Source organism: Eleginops maclovinus, chromosome 20, assembly GCF_036324505.1.
Source record: "Eleginops maclovinus isolate JMC-PN-2008 ecotype Puerto Natales chromosome 20, JC_Emac_rtc_rv5, whole genome shotgun sequence".
NCBI lineage: Eukaryota > Metazoa > Chordata > Actinopteri > Perciformes > Eleginopidae > Eleginops > Eleginops maclovinus.
This window is the reverse complement of record NC_086368.1, coordinates 23,159,043-23,186,221: the sequence shown is the minus strand read 5'-3', so window position 1 is coordinate 23,186,221 and position 27,179 is coordinate 23,159,043. Positions and strand designations below refer to the sequence as shown.

Genomic DNA, 27,179 nt, shown 5'->3' with positions numbered 1-27,179 from the left:
TCTTTCGAGTGCTTAGATTAGAAAAGAGGCAGAGACATCGTTTCATATAAATAGCAGTATAAATTATTTTATTTACAGAAACTTGTTACAAAACAAATATACTATACAATCTTTTTTTCTTTAAATATTAATTCTAACCTATGTTTTGTTCATGAATTACATAGCAGCCAATACATAAGTCCAGCTGAAAATGATTTGATAATGTATACAAAAAGAAATCTATACACGCTTTTACAAAGTATGAATGGTGGATTATTTCTTCCTCCCAAACACGAGCTGTATTCTCACTTTCACATTCCAAGTCTATGGTGCTAATAAAAAACACATCCTCACGATGTCCCCATCTGCTGGAAACACTGAGATGTCAGTGGAGTTTGAGGATAAAAAAAAACCAAAACACTTGATTGAAGGTTTTTTACGTAAAAATCCCAGTAAATCTAGAGGGGGCTTAACCCATACTGGGGCTAACAAAATCATGACGTCTTGTCTGGAAAACTTGGATAACCCCCCTCCCAAAAACACAACACTAAAAAGTGTTTCATACTGGGCAGCTGACAAGCTCAGGTTTTACCATAATTAGGCCTCAGAGGCAGATTTAAAAGCAAAGTCCTTAACACTTCGAACATTCAAGTAAGGTAAAACAATGCAAAGAATACTGTCCTCGAACAGTCAGGGTGAAACAAATTCAGGCACTTTCTTAATTTGATATTTCTTTTAAAAGCTGTGATTCAAATTACTTGTTTGGCAACGATGAAGCAAGCAGTCGGATTGTTTGAAGTGTTCCTCCTCCTTGCGATGATTGCTTAAGTCCCTTCAGCCTTTATAAAAGAACGTAGGTGTTTTAGTCGTGAAATGTGTTTAAGGTCTACAAAGTGTGTGACTGAAGAGTCCATGGAAACCGGTGAGACAACGGGCACAGCTTCAAGTCTGCGGGACGTTTCAAAATCACAGGCTAATTGGGTCATAAAGTAACTTTTTTGTTCTGTTGATTCGTAGGCAACGTAAAATGTCTTGTAAAAGCACGTGTGATTGAGACCTTGAACGTGAATAAAGGTATCCTCCGTCGTACAGACACATGCTACAGTGGCAACACTTCCCCTTTGTTCCTTAAAACACCTCAGTACACGAGTCATGAGATGCTTCGGCTTCTACATATAGGCGTATTGCATTATATAGACTTGGCAGTGAACCACTTCAATTAAACAAGTTCTTTGACTTTTTCCATCTCTTCTTTTTACTAAATAAATAATTCCTTTTGTAAATTGTACCAAAAATTCAGCATGTACGAAAAATGCCTGTGCAAAAATACATATTTCACTATGTACAATTTAACAAAATATGTATTCTCAAATAGGGATACTTCAATACTTGTTTGATACATAGGCTACAAGAAAAAAAGAGGCTAACATAAGAATATAAAAAAATGTCTCCTCTACTTTTCGACACTGACATCAGTGGAGGTTTCATAAATCAAAAGGTGTTGCCAAAAGTTAAAATATGTCCCGTGAAGCCATCTCCATGAATCTCGCACCATTAACACCCCCTCGAGACTTCTCAAAATAAACACACATCCCGACGAGATGGGCAAGTATTGCCTGATTTAAGACTCCATTTTGACAAAGGAATAGAGTATAATGCCTGGCTATCCGTTCTCCTACGACTTCTCTTTCCTCGACACACACCAACAAAGCGTTACGGTGAGGCATTAGAACTGTAACATCCAGAGCTGGGGTAGTGGTTACACACAGGAGGGACAGTCCAACCCACAGAAGACAGGTGACGTGCATAAAGTTTGCTCCAGTTAAGACGTACCATACCTGATTCCCTATGTAGGAAAAATAAACATTACAATTCACATCTGCCCACAACAGCCGTGGATTCCACACGGCTGAATGGGTATAAAGTAGGTAAGTTGTGGCAATAACAAAACGGCTTGCACGAGTTGTATCATATCCACACAGGTAATGCACCATCACCGCTTCATGAGCAAGAATGCCCACCTTTTTGTAAAAAAAAAAAAAAAAAAGTAGTTGGCAAAGCTGATAGCAGATTTTGGCTAGCTTTGTGTACGACTAAGCAATGCCTGCGGACAGAATGTCGTTTCTTAGTGCTTTTTCACAGTTGGGGGAAGGTCTACTGTGTGGCGATCAGTTTGCACAATGAAAGGATTCAGAAAAGTATGTCCAAGTTATCTCTCATAAAAGATTCGATCGAATGGGCACATCAGGCGTCCTTTTCACATTTGAAACTGCCTTCACCACGTCTACAAAGACTCTTTGTAGTTCAGTGTAAAAAGCTCATAAGAAATCATAAAAAAGGTAACACTTTGCATAATTATTCTGGGTAATAAAAGGATTGACCAGATCATCCCTATAGGCTCCTCTTGCGGGTTAACCCAAAGTTACTGGAACGTAGAGTCAACGAATAGTGGAACAACACAGGGTGATTGTGTGTCATTTAAGGTGTTGCAAGAAAACGGTTTGCTGCTCCTCCTGCTGCTGCTCCTCCTTCCAAGGCTTCTGAGATCAGGCGCTGGGGGTGAAATTAGGTTGGAAATTCCAGTAGTCCAGCAGAATCTGACATGAGAAAAATACTCGTACGCACATTCGCACACTCATTCTTTGACTGACGCGGAAGAGATCGGCTCGTTGTTTCCCAGGTTGCTCAGCGTCATGGCGGCTTGTCGCTGCAGCCCTTCACTTCCACCCAATGAAGCTCAAGAGACTCATGGCTGTTGCTATTGTTCCTCTAGACAAGAAGATCTCTCAGAATACTGGGACACTTGCATGGGTGGGTGGGTGGGGGTGCAGGGTCCTTGGCTCGCTCATTAGACCCCTGGCACTCCACGCTGTCCATACAGTGCCATCGCACCCCTATCCCTCCCAACATACACACACTCTCGCACACACTCACGCACACATGGCTTTGGGAGAAATAGTAAGGACCACATTGACTTCACTGGGCAGTCCAGATCATCTGCACCCTGAGGATTGTGGGAAGCTGAGAGTAATGTGGGTTTGATTTTTAAAAGGCCTCGTGCCATCCGGAGCGGTTTGCGGAAAGCTCCGGACTGTTCCCCATCCGCCTGCCGGTTCCACACACAGAAGCCGGAGACCGCTGTCAGGGACGAGCCTTTGGCTGGGGGGGGAGAGGGAGGAAACTGTGTCAAAATGGTTGTTAAATAACTGCTTATACAAAATGAGCTAAAACACATTCTAGGAAAGAACAAAAAGTTGCGGTGGTGCACAATGCCGTTGTGAAAGTCAATGTCTGACATATTTGTTCTAGAGATATCTTCACTTCATTAAACAAAGGCTAGGTTAGCTAGCATGCTCAGGAAAACCACCTGCTTCAGTGACTTTAATCGACAACAGTAATATTATTATATAAATCAGTAGTTCATAATGACACATTTATCTGCACAATCTATTCCAATAAATACTCCATATATTTAGTTATTCATGACACAGGTTACAAAAGCACTCAATTATTATTTAAATTATATTAATCAGAAAAGAAGGAAAGTAATTGTAATGTCAGGTAGGTTTAAGAACAGTTTAAATATGTAAAATGAGACATTTATTGCCCCCGGTATTCAAATACATCCTGATAGGTGGGGGTATAGAAACCCACCTGATGTAAATGGGAGTTGTTGGGTAGCCCTGGTGTCCCTGGAATGCTCCGCCCATGCTTCCCATGGATGTTGTTGATGGCGGGTGACTTGGCCACTTTGGTTCTCCCCGTTCCAGGCCCCCCTCCTCCGCCTCCACCTACCCCCCCTGCACTGTTAATGCCGCTGGAGGCAGGAGAACTCTTGCGCTTCTTGCCCTCCAGGCGCCCATCAGAGGAGTGGTGGCTGAAGTTGGTGTGGTGGTCAGACGAGGATAGAGAGGGGTGGTGGACAAAGGGCCCGAGGGAAAGGGTGGAGTCACTGCTGTTCATCACCACGCTCATGCGCTTGATTGACTCTGCAGGGCTGCCCGAGGGAGGACCTCTCGCCGGCGGCCCCGAGGAGCCGCCCACTGAACCTCCTGTGGACTCGGCTTTGAGGCTGAGTGAGTTGGTCCGCACCGTGGGGCCACAGTTGAGCCCCACGCTGTGGACTCCGCTGTGGGAGGAAGATAACGACGATGATGATGAAGGACCTAATGAGCCGTGGTGGTAGGTGCTCCCTGAGCTGCCGACATTTGCACAGTTCTTCTTGAAAGGCGAGGAGGAGGAGTAGTTGGCATTGGAGGAGGCGGAGTCAGAAGGGGTGTGGGACGAAGAGAGAATCGAGCTATTCTTCCTCTTCTTCCCCGAGCTGAAGCTAGTGTTGCTACTGTTACTGTTGGCCCCACTGATGGAGTTGGGGGTGACGGGCGTGGAGGAGCCAGAGGAGATGTCCTTGGGTCTGAACGATGACGACGACTTGGTAGTGCTGCTGCTGGAGGAGGAGCGGGACTTAAGCGCCCGGCCTGAGGCGAGGGAAGGAGCTGACGAAGAAGAGGACGAGTGGGCTGAAGGCATCTGCGGCGACGAAGACACTTGTCGGGCCTGCGTAATGCCGTAGGCCGGGTGCTCAGCCCCGCCCTGTGGGGAGCTGCGGGCATTTAAGGTGGTCCCATAGGAGAGCACAGACTTGCCCTCATACGATTGGCTATAAGGAGTCTGGGGCAAGGTGGCAGGGGGGCCCAGGAAGCCTGAAGAGGGGGTGCTACCGTGGGAATTTGTGCTTGTCCTATGGGTAGGTACAACGGAGGAGGAGGAGTTCTCCAAGGCCAAGGGGATTTTCCTGCAACAAGGAATTACATAAATTTCTACCTATAACTGTGAAATGTCAATATTGATACCATGACTGGACAAGGAAAATAATCAACATGTCTGTAGGCTTTGATCAAACTGAGCCGGACACACTTACTTCCACATCTGAGAGTTGACGTGCTTGTCCATCATTGTGGTGAGCGCACATCGCACTCTGTCCAATCTCCTGTCAAAGGAGTAGCAGCCTCTCCCAAACAGTCGACTTCCAAATGTACAGTACTGTAAGCAGAGGAAGAGACCGTACCGAAGGTGAGGGCTGAAGCAGATTTCAACTCCATGTTATCAAGTCCAAAAGAAATGAAGCTTTGACGCACAAAGCTAACACTTCATCTTTAACAGTGCATTTTTAAGAGCTGCTAGGTTATATACACAATATTACCATGCATGAAAACATGTATCTTTGAAATGATGCCAGAATAAACAGTGTGTTTTTTCTTGCAAAGACTTGCAAAAATGAGTTAAGAGCCATGGAGAGCATAATGTTTATAGCATTGGGATTTCGGTCTTAATAATTGATACATTTGAAGATCTTAATATATTACACATACCAGTTCCAAAGCCCAAAATCCATATGAATTAACAGATAATATGCTACTAAAAGGTGTACTTGCATAACTATGGTACAGTATTATATTATATTTGTGGCAGAAATTGGTCTAAAATGAAAAATAATACGTCACATTGGAAGTATTTCAGGGACGATACATTGTAGGGTGCACTTACAGCTGCCGGTCGAGGGTGGTAACCTGAATAGTGACAGTCCAGTTTGTCAGCGCTGTCCTCCCGCTCCTCGTTCTCTCCCTCGTCACTGGAGGGTCGGGAAAACCCGTCGGGGGTGGTCTGGGCGTGGTGTGGCGACTCTTGGACGACTGCAAGGTCGCCGGGGTTTCCACCTCCGTGACCGCTGTTTAGTCTAGACGGAGAACAGGGAACGATAAACTCCATGAAAAGCTAAATTGTAATTGTTTGTTTCCCTTCTTCTAGGGATAAAGGTTTGTTCGCATCCAAATTCAATACAGAAACAGATGTGGACATACCGTGGAAGACCAGGGCTGTGAAATTTGGGCTTGCCGATTGGCAAAGGCTTAGTGGCGTCTGTGGCGGGGCCGTTGCCATGAGCAACCGGATGGGCGTCATGGGCAGCGGCGAGGTGGGAGGAGGGGTGAGGGTCCCTGAGAGAGGGGTTTTGCTGGGAATGGGTTTGTTGGAGCTCTCTCTCCTTCTCCTTTTCCTTCTCCCGCTCCCTCGTTCTGTTCTTGTGCTCCGCCAGCAACGTGTCAAAGCGCTTCCTCCGCCCTGGCACCGCTCTCCGCTGGCTTAAGGAATGTGTCTGGTGGGTCATTACAAAGGTCAGGATTATTGTTTGGTTTTTATGCCTAAAAAGAGCCATAGCGCTTATTCACGCTTTAAAAACTATTAATAAAGACAAGGTTTACATTTTCCTTTATAGCAGAACATAATGTTGTAATTACTCTCAATCTGTCAGAAACTGGAGCATCAGATCCGTAGAAAATTCCCTAGCAAATACTTTTCTTCCTGTGTCAATAACTTGTGTTCCAACCTACACAGCCCAAATGTTTTTATTGAGCTTTTTTAAGCCTTGTTCACAAAATCACTCCAATTCTAACAGCCTTGAAGGCAGTTAGCCGGCTTTAAGGCCGACGCTCTGAACCACTGCTTAGTCACATCAGTGATTTGAGCCCTACTCAGTCTGAGGTTATCACCATTTGCTGAGAGTTCTGAACTATGAGCAACACTGAGCAGCAGCAGCAGCAGCAGATGACTCAGCAGGTGGTGCAATATAATGAAGGGAAAGTAACGTTTACGGGAAATCTAATCAAAGATTTGCAGGCTAGGTTAGCCGTTTTAAATTGTCCAAGCAAAAGCAATTCAGCTTAGCTTGCTAGCCTCCCCATTCTGAGAGAAACAATCCATACAAATACATTACAGTGGAGGATCAGAAAAAAATTGTTCAACTTTAAGAAGTATTTGACACTTCCAAAAACATTTCCAGTTTATGTTTCAAAACAAACGCAGTTCATACCGCCCGGTTGCTCGGCACAAAGCAGAGAGACTGGTTACCTTGCATGTTAGGGATCTTGTGCATGTTTTCCGAGCGGTCATATCCACAACGCCACAGTGGACATCTGCATTGTACTCGCGCTCTGAACACACAGGAGAACAGTGAAGACAATTGTTACTCACATATATTGTGACACCTGCTCTGGTTCCTTGCTTAACTGTACTTTATGTTATGTAAAATATTCCAGTTAGATGTCCTTCTGTTATCAAAGAAATGGATTACTGACGTCGGGATAAGAAGATAAAGTATGTGTATGGTCTTCCATTGACCTACCATTACCCTATTATAAAATAGATTAAGCAGGTCTACTGAAAACAAACTATTTTAGTCAAACAAATATTTTGTTTTTTTAGGAGACAGTAGAAAAATACTGCACCTTATAATCTAAACTGAACTCATGACAGAAGTGTTAACAGTCCTTTATCCTCAAATCATCTCCAACTGACCTGTAACTTTCTTGTTTACGTGGCGTCTGCTACTGGCACTGCCGTCCTGCTTCTTGTCTGAGAGGACTGAGAGGTGGCCCTTGCCGTTGGGAATCTGACCCGGGGCCAGTAATGGAGGCTTTGGTATGGAGGGACAGTTAAGGCCTGGTTTAAGGGCTGATGATGATGATGAGGAGGAGGTGGTGATGGTGGTAATGTTGGAGCTCACAGTGGTGCTAGAGGAGGATGTGGAGGAGGATGAGGTGGTGGCTGGGGCAGACGGGGCCTGCATCAGATTAGCTGACGAGTCCACCCTCAGATGCATCTTCGCCACCTTGACAGCCGGAGTGAGGCTGGAAGAGAAGGTTACAGAGATGAAGAGGGCAGCAAGGAGGAAGCCGAGCGTTAGAAACACGGAGCCGGTGAGAAACGCATGGTAGGAGACAGATGTGCACGTATGGAGGGGGCTGGGAGGACAAAACATAATTCTAACATGATCAAACATTTATCACAATGCCACGAGAGAAAAGTCAGATAAATGACACCTGTTTTGTGACGGCTCCTGGAAAAGGATCTGATTGAATAAGAGGTTTTGATCATAAGGACACCACACTGCATTTGTTAAAATGATCAGCCTAATTTAACTACATGTTGACCTATCAAAGACAAGCCAAAGATAAGGAAATGTAAAAAAAGAGATAATAATTGAGAATAAAGCTATTCTAGAAATGTTTAAACTCAAGTTTGTATATATTTATTCAACGTAAGGAAGTATTGGATTGGACTTTGTGGCGTTTGAGGGCTCAGATTGTAGCCAAAATAAATTAAAATGTAGACATTGACTAAGGTTATTTATTTACTGAAAAAAGTAAAAAAGGTCACATCCTACTTCCTTGTTAGAGTGGTGGTTCTTACTCCACAAGCTATTTTTGGCCAAGTGTAAATGTACTGCCACCAGAGAGCATATTAACAAGCCAACACCCAAGATTTCCTACGTGTTGTTTGGCCAACAAACCAAATTACATTTTTATAGCGGAGTAAAATCACAAGCAGCAGTTGCTAGAGAGTCAGTTAAAATAACAATTCTTTTGAAATGCTATTGTTATATGAAAACTATTCATAATTCAGCCCCAGTGAAAATAGGCAAACTGCACAACCCTGTAACTTTTCTGCAAAAGAGGGTAACTTACATCTTGTCCAGCTGGGGCGTCCTGAAGTTTGAAAAGGGGGTTCTTCGCTGAATGCTTGGCAGCTTGTCTTTGGCTGGTTTGAGGAGTTTGGGATTGGAGGAGGAGGAGGTGGATGCTAAAGAGGAGGATAAGCTGGATCCAGCTGTGGAAGGTCGGCTTAGGATGCCTCCACTCGCCACTCCAGCTGTAGAGCCCAAGCCCAGCCCGGGCCCGAGTCCACTGCCGCTGCTCCGGTTCCTGCCCGACACGGGGAAGGGCGAGGTGGAGGCTGGCTTGATGGCCGAACTGTGTCTTCTCTCTGCAGCATTCAAAACATAATAATTAAGTCGTTTAGTTTATCCGAATAAGAATTAAGGTTTTAAAGGCAATACTATGCTTCTTGGGGTTTCCCTTTCCTGTAGTGTGTTATATAGGTTTTGCATGGTCTGCAAAGGCTTGAATCCCAAAGTTCCCTCCAGAGGGTGTTTCTCTCCCACACAAACTCCCCTGCAGCCTGAAACGCCTCAACTACACTCCTTGGTTTAGTGACGTAACAAAGTGACATCACTACGAAACAGAAGCGCTTTTATTGGTTAGCGCTCTAACACACTATATGTGATAGGATAAAGGCATCACAAGAGAGTCAGCCAGCAAACCAATCAGAGCAGACTGGGCTCTGGTTTCAGACAGAGGGTGAAAACAGGTGCTGCAGCTCAGGCAGTATGAGAAAAATAAAGACCATTTTGAACATTGAAGCATGTAGACATGTCACAGTAGAGGAAAATACAAACACTTCAACACTATAACAGATTATTGTATATGGATTAATGTGTCAATTATGCCATAAGTCAGTAAAAACTGCTAACAATACACATGGCAGGGTTTCCCACACATAGACTTTACTTGGACGGGCCGCCCAGGTATATTAACGGCCGCCAAAGTATATTTCGCAACCCATTTAGGTTTTTTTTATCCATCCGCGAGCCTGAAGCCATCCGGGATCGATTAACGAGTGGACAATGATCTCCTACGCCTCCTGTACCTGTTTGCTCTGCTATCGTGTGTAGGGTCTGCTAACAAGCGACAAAACACAAAGGGAAACCTTATGAGAAAAAGACCCGTGCCCGGTCATCTGCACCCCCTAAGTATATTTCAGATCTGTGGGAAACACTGCATGGGAATATAAAAAAATCTTCCTCTGACAGTAGTGAAAGAAGGTAACCTCGCCAAACAATAAGCAGCATTTGTGATTCATGTGAACTCAATGCCTGAAATAGAAGCACCCAACAGGTCAAGAACTTCATTTTCCTGTCTGAGCTTCTAAGAACAGCTACTGTGAAGACTGATAAAAGGCAGTGTGACAGCAGAAAAGGTTTGGGCGATACAGATAGGTGTATGGAAAGACAAAAATAGCAGAAATGCTCATCGCTAGTGATTAAATATTCCTTCTCGGAAAGGAAAGTACACCATGTTTCACAAACATCATCAAACAGCGGTCTCATGCGCTCACAATAAGGGTTTGGGTTTTCAAAGGAAGCTTTTGCTATTTATAGTAACGGCATACAACTATGAAATGGCACACTCATAATAATTCCATTGACATCACCACTACAGTCCCACAGCAGAGACTCATTTCACCACAACAGACCAGAGCTCCTTAGCTGCCACATCTGACACTGCCCGGGAGAAAGGCAGCCACCTCAGGAAGGCTTTTCTTTAATACAGGAGTTACTAACATTTGCAACAAAGTCTTGAATTTTCACCAGGCATCAGCTACCTGACAGATATAATGGGCCCCCCCGTGCATTCAAGGGGTCATACATACAGACTCTGCTGCTGCTCTAACCATAAGGGGTGTGAGAGAGCAACACATACAGCTCCGGAAAGAATTAGGAGACCACTTCAAATTGTTCTTAAATCTTTATCTCTACATGTATGGTAGCCATTCCAGGGTCTGTTGAACTCCAACACAGAGATGTATGGTAGCCATTCCAGTGTCTGTTGAACTCCAACACAGAGAACAATTGTCAGTAGTTTATAGAATAGAATAAAATAATTAGAGCCTATAAATAATAAAACCAGAGAAAAATGATAATGCTGAAGTGGTCTCCTAATGTTTTCCGCGGCTGTATACAGAGAGAGGTGTCGACTGAGGAGAAACAGGCGCCTGGAGTTTAACTCAACCCTTTTCTTGTCAACATGAGCAAAACGCAAATAAAAAAAACACCAGCAAACATGAACATCAAAGCTGGGTGTATTTTTGACCAGAACGTCAAAATGGATGATATTGCAGGGTTGACCATCAGTTCTTTCACAATGAGATTTTTGGTAGCTAAATATCAACATGGATATAATTACTAGACGGGGACACTGCCAGAACAGTCGGGTAAATATAGAAACGACATCCTTTTAATGTCATGCATTCTTCCAAAACAAGAAAAAGAGAACTCTCATACAATGGCACCATCTGTTTTAAATCAAAGGCAATATTAAGAGATACATTGCCTAGTCTTCAGACGATATAGCTTTAGGGGAATACATATGTGTTCTTTAAAATGCCTCTGTGTCGGCAGCATGGTGAGGTATGGGCCATATAAGTTAACCTTTTACTCAGCTAACTACAGGGTGTTGCAGGGAACTGGCCGTAAGCCAAAACTCAGTCTCAGCAGGTGATCTGCAAATAAGCATGTTTCTGCAGAAACACTGGAGAGGATGCTTACACATGGACGCACAATGCTGCTACTCCCTATTTCTGGTATTCCCCAACCCACACACATCCTCAAACTGCAGTTTAAGTGTGCCCTCTTCTCATCTAAGGGCCTCTCTCTACACACCCATTCAAGACACACTCCATATTTCTTGCCTCCCTCTACTCAGCAGCCTTTCTTTACACTCCCTCCTTCCCCTGCTGTCTTGTCTTGTCCTGGTCACAGTCAACAGCACACCCTCCACACAAACTCACAACAGGAAACCCCAGCATGACAGTGAGTGCTCCGGTCCACAAAGCACTAACACTGAATAAAGAGACCCAACACCAGCAGCAGAAAAAAAAATGTGGGGGTAAAAAACAAAAACAGCAGTGATGAGGTTAACATCCTCTTTCACGCTGCCAAACAGTCGGCTCCGTGCTAAGGGGAATCCCTGGCTGTGTGAGGGAGACAAAAACCTTGACGTACAATGGCGATGGCCGTAATACCGTCTCCACAAGCACCATGTTTGAGCAGTTTCACAAATGGCCTTTGTGAAATATGAGTATAACGATAATACCCTCTTCTCTTCGAGACAAATAAATATACTATGGTGTGTTTCCTTGCCGTCTAGCACAAGGTGCAGGATGCAAAAGGGTTTGTTTGTGTGTGTTTGCCCAGCCAATGCCATGTGTGTGAGCAGAGCAGCGAGAAGTCTTTGTTCGAAGGGGTTCATCAGTGAAGGCATAAAACTGCAGCCAAGCTCACAGCTCCACGTTCGGCGGTGAGTGCCCCCAACCCCCCTGCTGGGACAAGCCTCAGTCGAGAGGCGCAAACACCTAACGGGAGGCAGATGGGCTCAAAGAAGCACGCGGAAATCATATTGAGACCATCTCAATGGTGCTGAGATCAGTGCCTTTGCCCCGTGTTAACACCGCACGGGGTCTTCCTATAATGACATCAGAAGGAGGAAGACGGGAGGAACATCACAGCGAGAGCCCTCCTCCTCTGTATGGCCAAATATAAAAGGCAGCACAGAATTTTACTTGGATTAAGACTGCTTCTGTGTGAAGTAAAACAATTAGTCAATCAATAGAAAATAACTAACTACTTAAATAATCTATAAATTGTTTCAGAATGAAGACAGTAGCACAACTCCGCAAAATTAAGAGGTTGGGAGCATTTTTGATCCTGTAGACAAAAGAGACCTCGAGGTTTACAGAACTCATATTAGTCTTTGGGAAACTGGGATCAGCATTTTAACCATTTTATTAACTCAGTGAAATCAGGGTGACACCATGTGTTGCCTACCAAGGTTCAAGGTCAGTTAGATCCTTTAAGCAACATTAAAACAAACCTTTAATATTGTTTATGGTGAAGTTTGAAGAGTGAGTTGAGGTGACTCAAAGCTTCAGGACACGAGCATGCATGTAGCCATGGTATTATTTCATTTAAACCATCATTTAGTAGCAGAAGACGCGATTAACACGTTTAATAATGCATCAATCTATTTCAGATATATCAGATAGTCCACCGTCTGCATTTACAATTCCAACCTGTGAAAGCAGTTTGATGGCCACCAACTGGGATGTACAAACTGGCATGTTGTCGGTCAGTCTTTCTCTCTGTCTATATTACTACATTTGCAGTGTTATAGACTCCTATGTTTGTCTACTCCTCGTTCTTCATGCATGTAGGAGAACTCAACTGTAAAAGTCCCGAGTAGTAGAATTGTTTAGCAGGGTGGGAGGAGCCCTCTCTTTGAATATTGTTGACCCAGTAGCGAGGACAGTCTCTGGGTGCCATGTGTCGTTATACCTCCCTCTTGTGGCTGACCTTGATCCCTGTAATTACTGTCACACTTCATGGAGAAGGCCCACAACTGACAGGACCAATAACTCAGGTAGAAAAAGAGCTACGTTATAAACAGAAAATGTTGTTATGTGTGGTCAGATGCTGGGTGTGAGAGTAGTGATTGAACAAAAAAAAATGGTGATAATAAGCACTGAAGCCATCAGATCACATGAACAGATGTGTGACCTGCTAAAGTGACGTGAATGCAAAGGCTAATTGACACTTTAAACAGTGACAAAACAGGACATGGTGGGTGGCTCTAGGTGGCAAACGGACGGGTATCATTAAGAATTTAACGGTACTTCGACTCTTACCAATACTGCTTACAGTCATTATTTTTAAGCATGTAGCCTTCCTAACTCATGCTGTGAAAACTGTCAAGCTTAAAGAGATCCCGAGCGATGCAGCTACTCTATTCACAGATCTATAATTCATCCATTTACTTTACCAATTTGGTCAAAAATCTAGCCTAACCTCGAAGCAGTGGAAATCTTCACACTGAAATGCACAAACACACATCCCTAAAGCATTACGAGAACCAGAAATCTGATCCGAGCGGTGCGTCTGAAAAAAACGTACATTACAGCAAAGACCGAGAGAGCGAGAGCCACATCAAATATTAACAGGGGAATTGCAAACACACAAGTGAGACAGTGAGTTAAATAAATAAATATATCTGTGGCCTCCCATCTTGGGTTACTGTGCGGAGAAGGAATGGTGGAAGGGGAATACAAAGGCGGAGGGAGAAGTGATATCACAGAGCGTGTCAATGTGTGAAATATCACCACAAGCCTTGAACTGGTACATTGGTCCTACAATTGAAGACCACTTTGTTACTTCCTTCTTCCCTGTCCATGTTCACTCGCCCTTCATGTATGGTGTCTATAATCTCTGTAGTTCAGAAACTCTTAAAAGCTAACTCACATGAAGGATGACTCAATATATGAGGGGCTTTCTAGAATAGAGAATTACAAGGTGGACACCTCGACAAGTCTCGCTCAAACTCTCTCCAAAAGTCTGATGGGCGTCTTCATGGAAAACACTTTTTCCTAACCAGAGACGCACTTTGGGTTCTGTCTTTGGAAAGACAGCCACATTACGCTGATGTGGTGGCGCTGTATTGTAATCAGCATAGTGAGCCGGGAAACGAACTCCGCAAACATTTATTTTTTTGTTGAAGCGCAGCAAAGCGTGAAGCACTCCAACTGACAGTGATCAAATAAAATTCTCAGTGTTTGCACTAACCTCTTTCCTAGTAAAAATAACCATACTATTCGCGATCAATCACATAGAACATGTCGTTTGATGTTTGAATAAAGTTTTATATCTGCAGATGGCATTATTTAACGAAGCCTCCATGTAAACCTCAAAGACGTCTTGTACTGTGACTACTAAGTACTTCAAGTTGTTCATTATTTTGTAAAGAAAATCAACTTTTTGTAGTTAATTGAAAACAAAAGGTAAACAGACATCTGTAGAACATAATCGTTACATACCACAAGTAGGCAACTGATTTAAATTAGGAATTAAAATGAATAAAGCAGAGCGGTTGAATTAAAATACATGTAGTGATTACATGTATTTCTTAATGCTTCAAATATTCAATAGACACCGTCACTGACTAAGCCTTTGTAACAAATTGGCCACATTTGAAATACACGGTTTAGGATGTAAGTGTGTACACATGATAAGGATGGTGACAGTTTTACCTCTTTTTGAGCTAGAAAAAACTATATTGTATATGCATGCATATTCATGTTTGTGGGTGTGCATTAAAACTTACCGTAGTGTGCTTGGAAGGCTTGGGGCTTCACTACCTGGCTGCAGTGGCTGCACATCACCAGGAAGAAGTCGTCCTGTGCGGGACACTGGCCAAATATGGGCATGTCTGTACGAACAGGGAGAGAATCAACCAGACAAGGCACAAGTCAAGGAGAGGAAAATAAAATAGACATCACCTGGTGCTCCAGTTGGCAGCAGACTCTGACTCAACATTGAAACATCCGTAATGTGTTGTCATAACACTGTAATAGCTCAAGATAAGGGGACTCGAGTTTGATGGTATACTGGTTGCCACACATCGATTATGAAAACTGGTTACATCATTGTTTTTGCAAAACACACACATGAAAACATGTAACCATATTAAAAACATACAAAAATTGAAGAGCAGCTCACTCGTGGCGTGGCAAAGTCTGCCCAACAAATACAGATCGCTCCCAAGCGCGAGTCCCCATTCATCATAGAGAGAGTCTTGATGATAAGAAGCTGGAGACGGGCCGAGCAAGCAATCCCAAGGTTACTCGCTGTCAAAGAATTAACGTCTCTCCAAGATATAAACAAACACAGCACATGCAGGATGTACTGTTCGAAGCAAAGAGTGGATGATTTGGAAGTAAGATTATAATTATTAAAAGAATATAATTGCTTCATGTTTCCTGTATTGTTCCTCTACTGGGTGACCACTTCTTTCCGTTTCATCTTACCAATGTCGCCATTCTTCATTCAAAAAAGAATCCAGCACATTGCAAGTTTATGATGACTAAATGATATGTGTATACATATAGAATAACAAACTATTTGTTTCGTATTTAAGATTCACATCTATCAACGTGTAAGTCTAAACAACATTTAAAATGTGTGTGAACACTGTAATATATGAAACAAAGGATGCAAATAATAAAAACTCACATCATAGAGCTGCAACACTTTGTAAATTTGGTGAATTGATTGAGTTTTTTTAAACCAGACATTTTGATCAAAGCTAAATTGTTGAAGTATTCCCATTTTACGTGAAAGTTAAATGATTATCATTGGATTTTTTTATGTTAGTCAGACAAAACCGGGAATATAAACCACCTTGGGCTTTAGGAAAAAAGTTAGACACATTTTTGTTTATAGACCACCAAACATACAATCAAGCAAACACTAATTAAGAGAAGCGATTAATTGATAATGAAAATAACAATTTTGTGCCTAATTGCAATTAAAACAGGGAGATAATGGTTTTCTTTAAAGTCTTTGCATCCAGCAATCCAGTATTAAGGTCATGTTTTCATGACTCCTATGAATACTCCTTCACTTACACTAGCTTATGATTACCACAAGAAGACCTTTTGGAGTAGCAATCTACATGCAGATACCAACAGTCAGGTCTAGATTAACAAAAATAAAGCCAAACCGAAAGACATTTCTTATTTAAGGGAGGGTGTAAAGGTTGTATATCTCCCACAGGGGCCAGTGAGAAAATGTGACCTCAAGCACACAATCATAAACAAGAAAAATGAGTTCCATAGGAAACAAATGGCATGCTCCCATCTCAAGCCACTCAATTGAATGAAACAAACCAACACGCTTCAAGAGCCACTTTAAAGGCAAATCAGAGGGAAGTGCCGCTCCTCACCAGAATGTGATCAGAATTTACCCTGGCGCAGAGTACCAGAAACCACCTAATTAAGGAGCCTAATTAAGAGATTGCCTGGGGCATTATGATGAGATACGCAGAAGACGGGATACAAGAGGAGAGGAGTGGAGTCCCTCTTCAATATGTACTCTGCAAGGCCGTCAAGGGTTCTCCAAAGACCACAAGTCCGGAAGGGATGAGGGCCATTAGGCAAAGGCCATTTAGCAGGGCCTACCTGGCGGAGTTCCCTCTCAGGCAGGTCAGTGGCAGTCTTGTGGGGATGAATTGACAAGCCTGATGCTACTTAAAGCATGTCAATTGTCTAAAGCCACTCTGCTAAGTGTCTCCTTCAACAGCAGTGGAGCGAAAAAGACTCTTTTTCACAGCGGCTGGGGTCTGCCAAGGAGAAAAGGCAAATGTCTTCACTTAATAGACAAAGGCGTCGCTATTATACGGAACTTGAGCAGGGAAGCACACTACTGATAGGCATAAACAAGGTCTATTAACAATACAAAAAGAAGAAGTTCAGCAAGTCGATGGGAGTAATTGGAAGTTGGCGTGGGTTCCGGATATCATTTCTGGTATACGTGACGTTTCCATCCAACTTTCTGCGATACAGTATCATGCACACCTAGCAAATGGAAGTTATGAAGAGAAATTACACTTGCAAAATCAATAACTTCCCATGTATTCTCCCTTTAACGGTCACCTCCTCACAAAAGGTTTATCGAAACAGGCCAAGAACTGCAGAGTCCAACAGGCCAACCACATTTCCTTGTTGGGTTAACAGCAAGGTCAAACGAAACTCATTCCCCAACTGCTGGTGGTGTTGATTTGGAGAGTTCTCTAAAAACGGTTCGCTCGACTATAAAATCACGCCGCCTAAATCGCTTCCCCACTCTGCATTCAACGCACTGGCACAGGCTGAACTGTACAGCTGAAATGGCATGACTTGAAAAGTGGTCCAACTACGCCACTGTGTCTGCCCCATTCTCAATCTCCAGTTTCTCTTCTTTTGCAAGGAGAGGATAAAAAAAAGGATAGAGGGAGAAGAGTCACCGTGGAAAGAGAAAGAAGAGACAGTACAACCAAATGGAGTCGAGAAAAGAGCGCAGAGAAAAAGCACAGTAGAGAAAGAGAGCAGGCCGAGGCGTCAGCGAGACAAAGCGAGAGTGAGCAGAGGACCTGCACTCTAGGAGGAGAAAGAGAGCATGTGAGCACGAGACAGAGGAAGAGAGTGAGCCTCCAGTTAATCTCAGCATCCTCATCCGTGGCAGTGATGAATGATCTAGGTGGAATAGTATCAGCTCTGGCTGCTTCTGAGCAGCACACACGCTGGCTGAATCTGACCTGTAGCTGACACTGGCACTACATTTCCCAGCTTCCCTGACTGTGACGGCACCACTCTCATATTAAGAGGATGAGTGAATTCATCCGTCATTATTTGCCATACATTTTTGAAATGTGTTAATCATCTGCATGTGCTAGAATGGTGGTCACACCACAGGACGAATCTGGTGGTGAGTCATGGCGGAGAGGTGTAGTCATCCACTTGTAATACCGCTACCAAGCACACACACAGACTCACAGAATTATTCTATGAACACACATTTCTGCCGCAAGATGTGTTGATCAGCCCCATGACACAAACAACAGACACTAACAGACGCTTCTACATGACAGAGACATGATTTCAGCCAATTAAACGTCAACAGCGTCACATTTTAAAAAGACCATTCACTGACTGCCTTACTTTAAAATGCATTTCATTCCTTGGAAATACAATAAACATATCTAAGGCTCCAACTAAGGATCCAAGTTGATGATTTTAAATGTCCTGTTTTGTTAGGTCCAAAGCCTTAAGATATCCAGTTTAAAATTAAACTGAGAAAAACCCAGAAGTCTTCTTATTGTAGAGGCTGAACACATCGATATGTGATATGTATGTAGTAACGCGTGTTGCTTGCATTTTCTTGTTCTCTTTTATCCTTTCGCCTCGATCAACTTGTCTTTCGTCCTTTCTTTTTAACTAACTCTGTTGATTATTGTGATTTTAGGGTGTCTAATACCATCTGGCCGGGGACAACAGCTGGAAATTAGCCATGTCGGCTAAAGCTGCCCCATTTACTGTTTTTTGTGACAGTTAATTGGTTGGGACTGTCCACGACACTATCAACTAATAAACTAAACTTTTCAGCGATTAATCGATTATCAAAAGGAGTTGGCTATTCTTTTTATGTCCATTGACATCGATTGGTCAACTAATTGTTGATCTTATCTGATGCACTCCTTGACAAAGCAGACAGCTTTCTGTAGGCGACACACCACCTCTTCACATGCAGTGCCTTCTATCACACCCCATTTTTAAAAACATTTTGTATTGAATACAGAAATTATTGACATTGTGCAATGGCCTTAGTGTATGCACACAGACCGCATTGTTGACTTATTCAAATGCAATATTAGATAAATGAAGGCAATTAACCCTTACTTTTAGAGCACCACATGACAAGGAGAAGAAAAAACAAATCTGGACACACTGATGGTGTAATATGTGTTCCTGTGACCAAAGGGAAATGTGTCATCTGTTCTGATGGTCAATACTCATTGAGATTTTACATTAGACAGAAATCCTGTTTTGCAAAAGCATTCTTAGAAAGGCATGAAAAAGAAACAAGAAACCTTGCAAAATACTGGACAAAGTCTGTGTCCGAAAGCTGCCAAATTTAGTGTCAATTATTCAAACCAAAAGGATCGTCTTGTTGTTGGCTGTGGAATGAATGGCGGTGTTGAAACGTCTGAAGATGATACCCGTGTTTTTGCTAAATAAGTACCACATTTCTCTACCAAATTATTATTATTATTATTATTATTTACAAACAGATGTATTTTCACTGTGCGTTTAGTTTGGAAATACATCTTAAAGAAGAGTGCACAAATTATTCTTGGCTTTTTTTTTCATAGTAGCTGCAATGACTGCCCCATCAAAGCAAAGTCACATTTGATGTGTCCTGCTCATGTGTCCTTCAGACAATAGGTTAAAAAATGTTTTTAAAAATCTGAAAACGTAATTGAAAGAAGCTCTGAATATGGAGGACAGTGCATGACATTAAAAGCTATGTGCAAAAACAAAAACACTGTTTGTTTATCATTTATTAAATTCTAAGTTAGATGAACAGGTTTTTTTTTTTTTAAATTGTGTACGGCACTGTCAACTTGCTTCTCCTGATTTCAATCTTTCGATCTTGCTGAGCCTGGAAAATTCTGCCTGATTGTTGATATATAACTAAACAAGAAGCCAGTTTATTGGTATAACAATTTACCTTTGTAGTAATGTTCATTCTAAATCCAGGCCTGCCAACAGGACAGATCTGTTAACATTAAACAAGGTGTTTCCAAAAATAAAATTGCAACATGACTTTGTGGCTCACAAGTCAGATTAAGTGTATCTGACAATGTGTGTTTCATCACCTATGTCAAATGAGTTCTCTTTGTTCTGCCATGACTGAACCTTTCCTGTTACCAAAAACACAAACCGTATTACAGAAATCTACAATAGCTGGAAAGATGAATTCTGAGATAACGTGAACTCTCGTTACTAGCTATAGTTTAAAAATACCCAACCTCTTTTTTTTCCAGTGTAGTCTGATGTACTTTTTAATTCATTTTGATGGTTGGTTTGTTCAATGTTTACATGCATCAGTCCTGAATAATTCATTCATTTATTTATGCAAAATTCTGGTAGGTGAGGAAGTGGTTTAAAAAAATGTGAGACGTTATCTTTTGTTTGTACATGTGTTAAAAACTGTATGGTTGGTCATTCTGTGTTGAAACAGTGTACAATTGAAGCAATCCATTTAGTGGATGTATTCAATTTAAATAGAGCTCTTACTAGGAAAGAAAAAATAAAAACAATCACTGTTTTAACAATTACATTTTCATTTAGGATTTTGGTTGAAAATAAAAATATCTAAGGTTTCTAAAATGTTATGGTGGATGGTTTCATGTAATAAGGCAGAAATGAACAATAAAGTTCATTCAATGCATTCTCCAGACAGAATATGACATTGTTATGACATGTTTTGGCCTGAAACCATTAATAGTGAGTTTAAGTTGTTAACCGTTGAATTATTTTATGGACAAATGTAAATGTCAACTGTATCACGAATAAGAGAAGGGTTTCACTTATTGTATCTGGCTGTGCAAAAAGATCATTATTTACAGTAGGTTTACATGTTGGCTTAGCGACGCGTGTAAAGTGTTTGAATCCATGTGTATGTGTGCAAACCTCCAGAACCAAAATACACCTTTGGCCCTAGAGAGAGAGAAAAACACTCACCTTCTCTGCACAAACGCATGGCTTCTCGATTTTTCCCGAAGTCTTTGAAACTTTCCTCCGATTCAGCACCTGAAAAAACGAGGCGATCCGACACAGACAAATAAATAGTTGCACTTGCTTGCCTGCTCGTGCTGTTGCTACCAGTAGCGTTTCTTCATATTCCACCAAAAACTGCATGCACTCGGCCAAAAAAAGGGACAGGACTGGCAACTGTCTTCGCGCTACCTCGCTTGCTCGCACACATTCGGGCCGCTAGGAAACTCACCGTCGTTGCCGTGGAGTTTGGTGGCGTCGACCCAGTTGCTCCAAGGCTGTCCCAGCATTATTTCTGGACTAGGCAAGGATCTCCGCTCCGCAACAGTCGCCATTGCTGTGGAGCCTTCTCCCCGCTGGATCTGCTGCTGCTTCAGCTGCTGCCTGGCCGCTCGGCGCAGCTCCCCCCTGACGTCATCCTCGGCCCTTTCCGACATTCTTTCCGCTACAATGTAACAACACGAGAGTCAGCGATGGTCGCGCTCGGGATAGGAGGACTTTTTCACTGATTGACACGGGCAAAAAGCGTGTTGTTTTACCGTACCCGCCCCTCCCAAAAACACAAGCGCTCTATTTTGAGCATTTAACTGTACAAATCTCATACAATATTTGCTGAATTGACTGGCAGTTCACTGAGGATTGTAGGGTTTCCTGGATAGTTTGGCATCATTTAATTTAAATGTAAAAGGCCTGGTGGTTAATTTTGCTTATTAAATATACATTAGCCCTGGTTACACAGATATTAAATAGAATATATATAAAAAACAGATTATAATACATATAAGTATTGAAGGTGTGCCCTACAATAGCCACTGTATAATTTAGACAATGAATAACACAGTATGTTACTGTATGTCAGTATTTGTTGCATCATAGCTGCTTATATTTTTGGAATATTAAGAGCAGAGTGGTAAAAATGTAGCGTCTTTGTTTCGACATCTTATCAGTAACTGCAAACATATCCTAAATAAATACAAAAAAATAGATAAAAAAACAAAAGTTGTTTGTCAATAAATGAGAGCTTGATTTCCCCAAATATGGGTTTGACACTAGTGGATACCTGTTTACAGTCTATTCCATGCTTGTGCACATTCTGCATATCATATCTCCAAATACTATTTTTAAAAACCATGCATTTTAAATATAAAATATATTAGCCATGAGAATGCATGACTAAACTTCAAACACTACATTTTCGGAGACATTATCTTACAGACTGGTGGACAACTATGAATAACAACTTTGGAGCAACAATTACAAATCTGATTTTGTCTTCCTGGCTGTAAAATCGCCATTTAAATGAATTCAGACTCAAATTATATCGCTCTCAAACTGTCTATGAAAGAATAATGTAACCCTAATTAAGATCTAAAACAGAACTGAGCAGATTCCCTGTGGCTCCCAAACTTTTCAGAAGTGTAAAGACAGAGTTAACCACAGCAGGGTTGGCTTTACTTTCACTTTCAAAATGAAAAGGGACAAAAGCAGAAATGCAAAAAAACGGGAATTTTTGGCTTTTAATCTTGTCGTGACATAGATAATATGTTCGCATTGAAAGCTGTGATGAACTAAAACTATCACTGACTTATTATCATTTCATTTACAATAATAAATCATTAGTGGATCAGCCATCTGTCAGTGCAACATAAAAGCAAGGCCCGTATCAAACAAAGGTTACAAAACTTCCTCAAATGGGTGAAAGGTTCAATTAATTCCTGTTTGGTAAGTTGGTACCTTTGCTGAAGACCCCTTGAGCAAAATAAGCTTGCCAAAAAGGCCATTTCATAATGTATTAAATGCCATTTTACAATGTGTTTCTGCTGCACTATTTCTTAATGCTCTTAATGTATTTTTGTGAAGCACTTTGAATTACCTTGTGATGAAAGGTGCTATATAAATAAAGTAGCCTTGCCGATTTGCTGCTAACTCAAGTGTACGATTCAGAAACTTGGCTTTGGTCCAACACTTAATATAGAAATAAAAATTAAGAAGCTTGTCATTTTCCAGTGTCTCTCAAAAAATTCCTTCACCCCTTAATTGAATGTAATATATAGACAAATCTGTGGTACACAAAGCTCTGCAGCATTTCAATTATTTGTCAAACTGGCTCGGCACAAGTGGATGTTTTACAATGATACAACCATTTAAAGCATTTGAAAGTAGGAATATAAAACAAATATGTCCTGATTCAATGTGTAACTTACCTCTGTATCCACTGCCACATATTATAAAACCCTGTGGATGATTTTCTTTGGTATTGTTTTTTTTTTTTTAAAAGCTAGTTGTTTTTTTATCTTGCATTACCTGTCCATTAGTAGCACAGACTAGCAAACCTTTTAGGGTTATGACCTAGTTATTAGTTATTATTTGTCCATCTTCATGAGTAGAAATCACGATTTATGCAACAGCCTCTTCCTAGACATGTGCTGTGATCTCACACGTATATATCTGTTAATATGCAATTAATGACTAAATGAAACATCCCTGTACAATATAAAGCAGTCTAATTCAAAAGCCTGTAGTTACATCCTGCCATTGTGTAGTGCTTGATGTTTACTGAGGTGTAAGGTATCTGTAATATGTATATACAGTCAAATAAACACATCCAGTAAAACAAATCCTTCTCTGTCAATATGCATGCAACCTTATACATCAACAGTAAAAAGCAGAGCCTCAATAGGCAACACACATGCTGTAAATAATGAGATCAGAACTGTTGCACTGGGTTGCCCAGAATTTACATGGATTTCTATTTTTTTTTAAATGCATTTCCTACTTTCCCTTCAGCTAGATACTACCTTACTATGATTTAATACACTCCTTGTATCATGATGCATAATGCAAAACCAGGCAAATGTATTTTGGTTGAATTGGGTTTGAATCAACCTGAAGAAAAACTAAAGTAAGTAGGTTTTCTGGAAAACAGTTCCTCTAAATTTGCTAAACTGAACTCCAATATGTCGTAAAGTAAGCAACAACTAGAAGCATTTGTAAGCACTATACAACGACTTGTGATTATTGTACATCTATAAAATACAGTAATGTTTGCGATCTTACCTTGAAAAAATAAGAAAAAAATAACTTATTTTTAAGTGTATCAGCCAATCCTCATCAGATTGTTGGCAGCCACACACACTGGAGAGGAAGTCTATGGACACACATACAACCATTGAAAGTAGGTGAGTCAGTTATAGGGTCTTTGTTTTGTTGTTTCTTGATAGAGTTCATGTGAATATGGAATTATAAGGAAGGGAACACTTTCCTCCCGAGGCCTTGTTGTGGAATTCTTCACCACTATGCAGTAATCCAACCCATTGAGCAACATGCCCTCCCCAGCCCCACAGTAATCCCTTCAAACACCAAGATCGTACCCTGTTTTAATGTTTTTGTTGTCTTTACTGATCCAAAACATATTATAATATATTCATAAATGTAACTTGCTTAAGCAGAAAGCCACATTAAGACATACAATATAAGTGCTGTGTGTGAATTATAGTCACTTACTTGAAATTTGATTAATGTGCGTCACACTACGAAGGTGGTTTGTCACATGTATTGTTTTCAAATATTTTTGCTGTAGCATGTTAAAGCCCAGAAACAAATGAACAAACTATGCCTTATTTTTGAAGTTTAAGAAAGGATGTACCGTATGTCTGACTTGGAAACAAAGCTAATGCCATGATGATCATTTGACAATATGCTACAAGGAGTTGGATCTTTTTTGTTTTTTCTACCAATACTTGTTTCTTTATTTCTAAGAACACAGACGGAATATGAGAGGAACTGGAGTGTAATAAACTCTATCTTGCTGCAGCCATTCGACTGGAGCTTCAAGAAGCGGATAATGTGGATATAAATCTGTGCCTAAACATAAACTGGAGCTCTGAGCATTTTTTATGATTGTTATGTATTGAGTAAAAGGCCTAATTTTTGCTGTACTGCATTAAAAAAAGGTTAAGGATACCCTTAACCTTTCACATAAGGCAATGAAGAACTACGGAAATGAACCGTTGATATAAAGATTTAAAGTGTAATCTCATAGCAGTCATGTCGTTTTACTGACCCAAATGTGTCACCTGCCAAATACTTACAAACTGCAGTGCTTTTTTTCTGCAGAGTTGGGTAATGAACATGGAGAGTTGACAAAATTACAGCCAGAAGCCTAAATGACAAATACCCACAGAGTGCTTCAGAGTTGTTGTTGAATGGTGGCTGTTCTGTGTCCGTACAGATGTAGCAGGTTGTATCCTGCACATTTTGTCCATAAAGGGTGTGCAATGTGGTTGAATTCAATGTCATGAAATTAATTTGAACTAAAATGGATAATCATTTAAAATAAATACATCATAACATGGCAAGCATATGCAAAATAACCTAAATAATCAACTGACATTAAAGGCGATAACTCTGTTCAGATGTATGTTGCTCACATTAAAGAAACAACCTTTGAAAAATTGATTGAAACACGTCATTTGACAACAGGGCGATACCATAATATTATCACGTTACCAAAATAAGTATGATATATGGCTAATTTATATCACATTGAACTGTCACCCAACCTCAACATGTTTCTACATACACATTCTGTTACTACTACTAAGATTGAATGAATGCATTATAAACATTGTAAGACTGTCCTTCCAAACAGCCTGCTATATTGCAAAGTAATCAAGTCGTGGGTTGGGTTATACAAAGACAGTATATCAATGGGTATGATTGTCAAATTAGTTTATGTAGTTTAGAACGCTTACTACTTGACATTGACAAGTAGGTGCACAACTTGACAAGTTGTTAGCTTGCTGACATTAGCTAGCAGAGACCAAGAAAGCAAGCACCCACTACTACTATACACTAACCACATTAACATTGTTTCAAACAATGGAATCGGTAGAATAAACGATCATTATAACTACAACATATGAAAAGAGACACACACTACATCAGTAGTTGTTTCATGAAAACAGGGTCCAAACCGGGTCCATGCAGTGTGGGGCTGTGACTGGTACTAACGCTACTGGAGAGCACTGGTGGCTACATTAGCATGCTAGCTGAAGCCTGTAGCTAGCCGTGACTAGCGCTAGCGAGGAGGCTGACAGCACAGCAGAAGTCATTAGCAGTCGACACGGATCGAGAACAACTTCACTCTTACCGAGGCTGTGGGTGATGTAGGCGTAAACGGGACACCAGGCAGGTGTATATCAACTGGATGCACTGGGCGAAGGAGATAGAAGACGGTGGGAAAGAGCGAGTGCAGAGCTCAGCCTCTGTGGAGGTCTTCACCTGGTGCTTCCATGTCTGTTTACCAGACTGCATTCTGGGACACGGACGTCACTGCGCCTGCACGTACGCACGCTGGTGACTTAAAGCAGCTTCCCCATCATCGTAAAGTATTTTTGGTCTGTTATCTTCATGGGAAAACTATGGCATACGACTTGGCAGAGGTGGGAAAAGTACTCGTGTACTTAAGTAGAAGTACCAGGGAGTAGGAATACTCTGTTCCAAGTAAAAGTACTGCAATCAAAACGTTACTCAAGTATAAGAAAAACCTAAAAATATGCTTAAAGTACCAAAAGTAAAAGTATTCATTATGCAGATTGGCCCATTTCATATTAATATATACCTTTGATTATAATTATTGATGCATTATCAAAGCAGGTAAGGGTGCAGCTAGTTTTAATCACTTTGTTTACTGCAGTGCTTGTGAATTTCACTCAGGTGTAACTAAAGTCTTATTTAGGTGTCGATTATATTTCACATCATTAACCCAAATCTGCAAGGTAACTAAAGGTAATACATGTAGTGGAGTAAAAGTGCACTATTCACCTCTGAATTGTAGTGAAGTACAAAGTAGCAAAATATTCAAATACTTGAGGACAGTATAAGTCAAGATTGTTCTTAAGTGCAGTACTTGAGTAACTGTTCTTAGTTACTTTACACCACTACAACTTGGAACATGTGTGCATACAACAAAAGGTCAACAAGCTCCCTGATCATAATAATAATAATTATTGTCAAAGCTTTCAATCATGTCATCTTAAACTGGGTGAAGTGAAGCATTGTGTCAAACTTTCACTTCATAGATATCTAATAACTGTTCTTCAAGTGAACAACTAACTGTAAGATTTTCACAAAAACAATCTGTGTTTGTCATGATTTTACAATCTTTATTTTTGCTTGATTTCTTTTTCATAGTGTAAGCCTACATGTTGTGTCAATGGAGATTTCTCATGGCCTTTCATGTAGCTCTGGGTTGTATCTCGGAATAGACTATATCCCTGTGTTTAATGAGCATACATTTCAGTATTAAGTTCATTTAATTATTTTTTACGTAGTGATAAAAGCCTTGTTTGAACTCAAATAAAGTTTTATTTAAAAAAAAA

At 41.1% G+C, this 27,179-nt stretch overlaps 1 protein-coding gene across 2 annotated transcripts; it reads right to left on the bottom strand.

Moving 5' to 3' along the window:
• Nucleotides 1–40: 40 nt before the first annotated feature.
• Nucleotides 41–26,087, bottom strand: LOC134882767 (ataxin-7). Of its 2 annotated transcripts, XM_063910689.1 has the most exons (13): nt 25,949–26,087; nt 23,854–23,944; nt 21,029–21,241; nt 20,764–20,832; nt 14,805–14,909; nt 8,502–8,799; nt 7,333–7,664; nt 6,886–6,968; nt 5,841–6,133; nt 5,527–5,716; nt 4,901–5,022; nt 3,634–4,774; nt 41–3,138 (listed from the first exon to the last, which is right to left on the bottom strand). In XM_063910689.1, the coding sequence occupies exons 3-13, from the start codon at nt 21,231–21,233 to the stop codon at nt 3,121–3,123; spliced, it is 2,856 nt and encodes a 951-aa protein (XP_063766759.1). In that variant the 5' UTR covers nt 21,234–21,241; nt 23,854–23,944; nt 25,949–26,087; the 3' UTR covers nt 41–3,120. The 2 variants fall into 2 exon arrangements, with proteins under 2 accessions (XP_063766759.1, XP_063766760.1); XM_063910690.1 differs by lacking the exon at nt 23,854–23,944.
• Nucleotides 26,088–27,179: the final 1,092 nt, after the last annotated feature.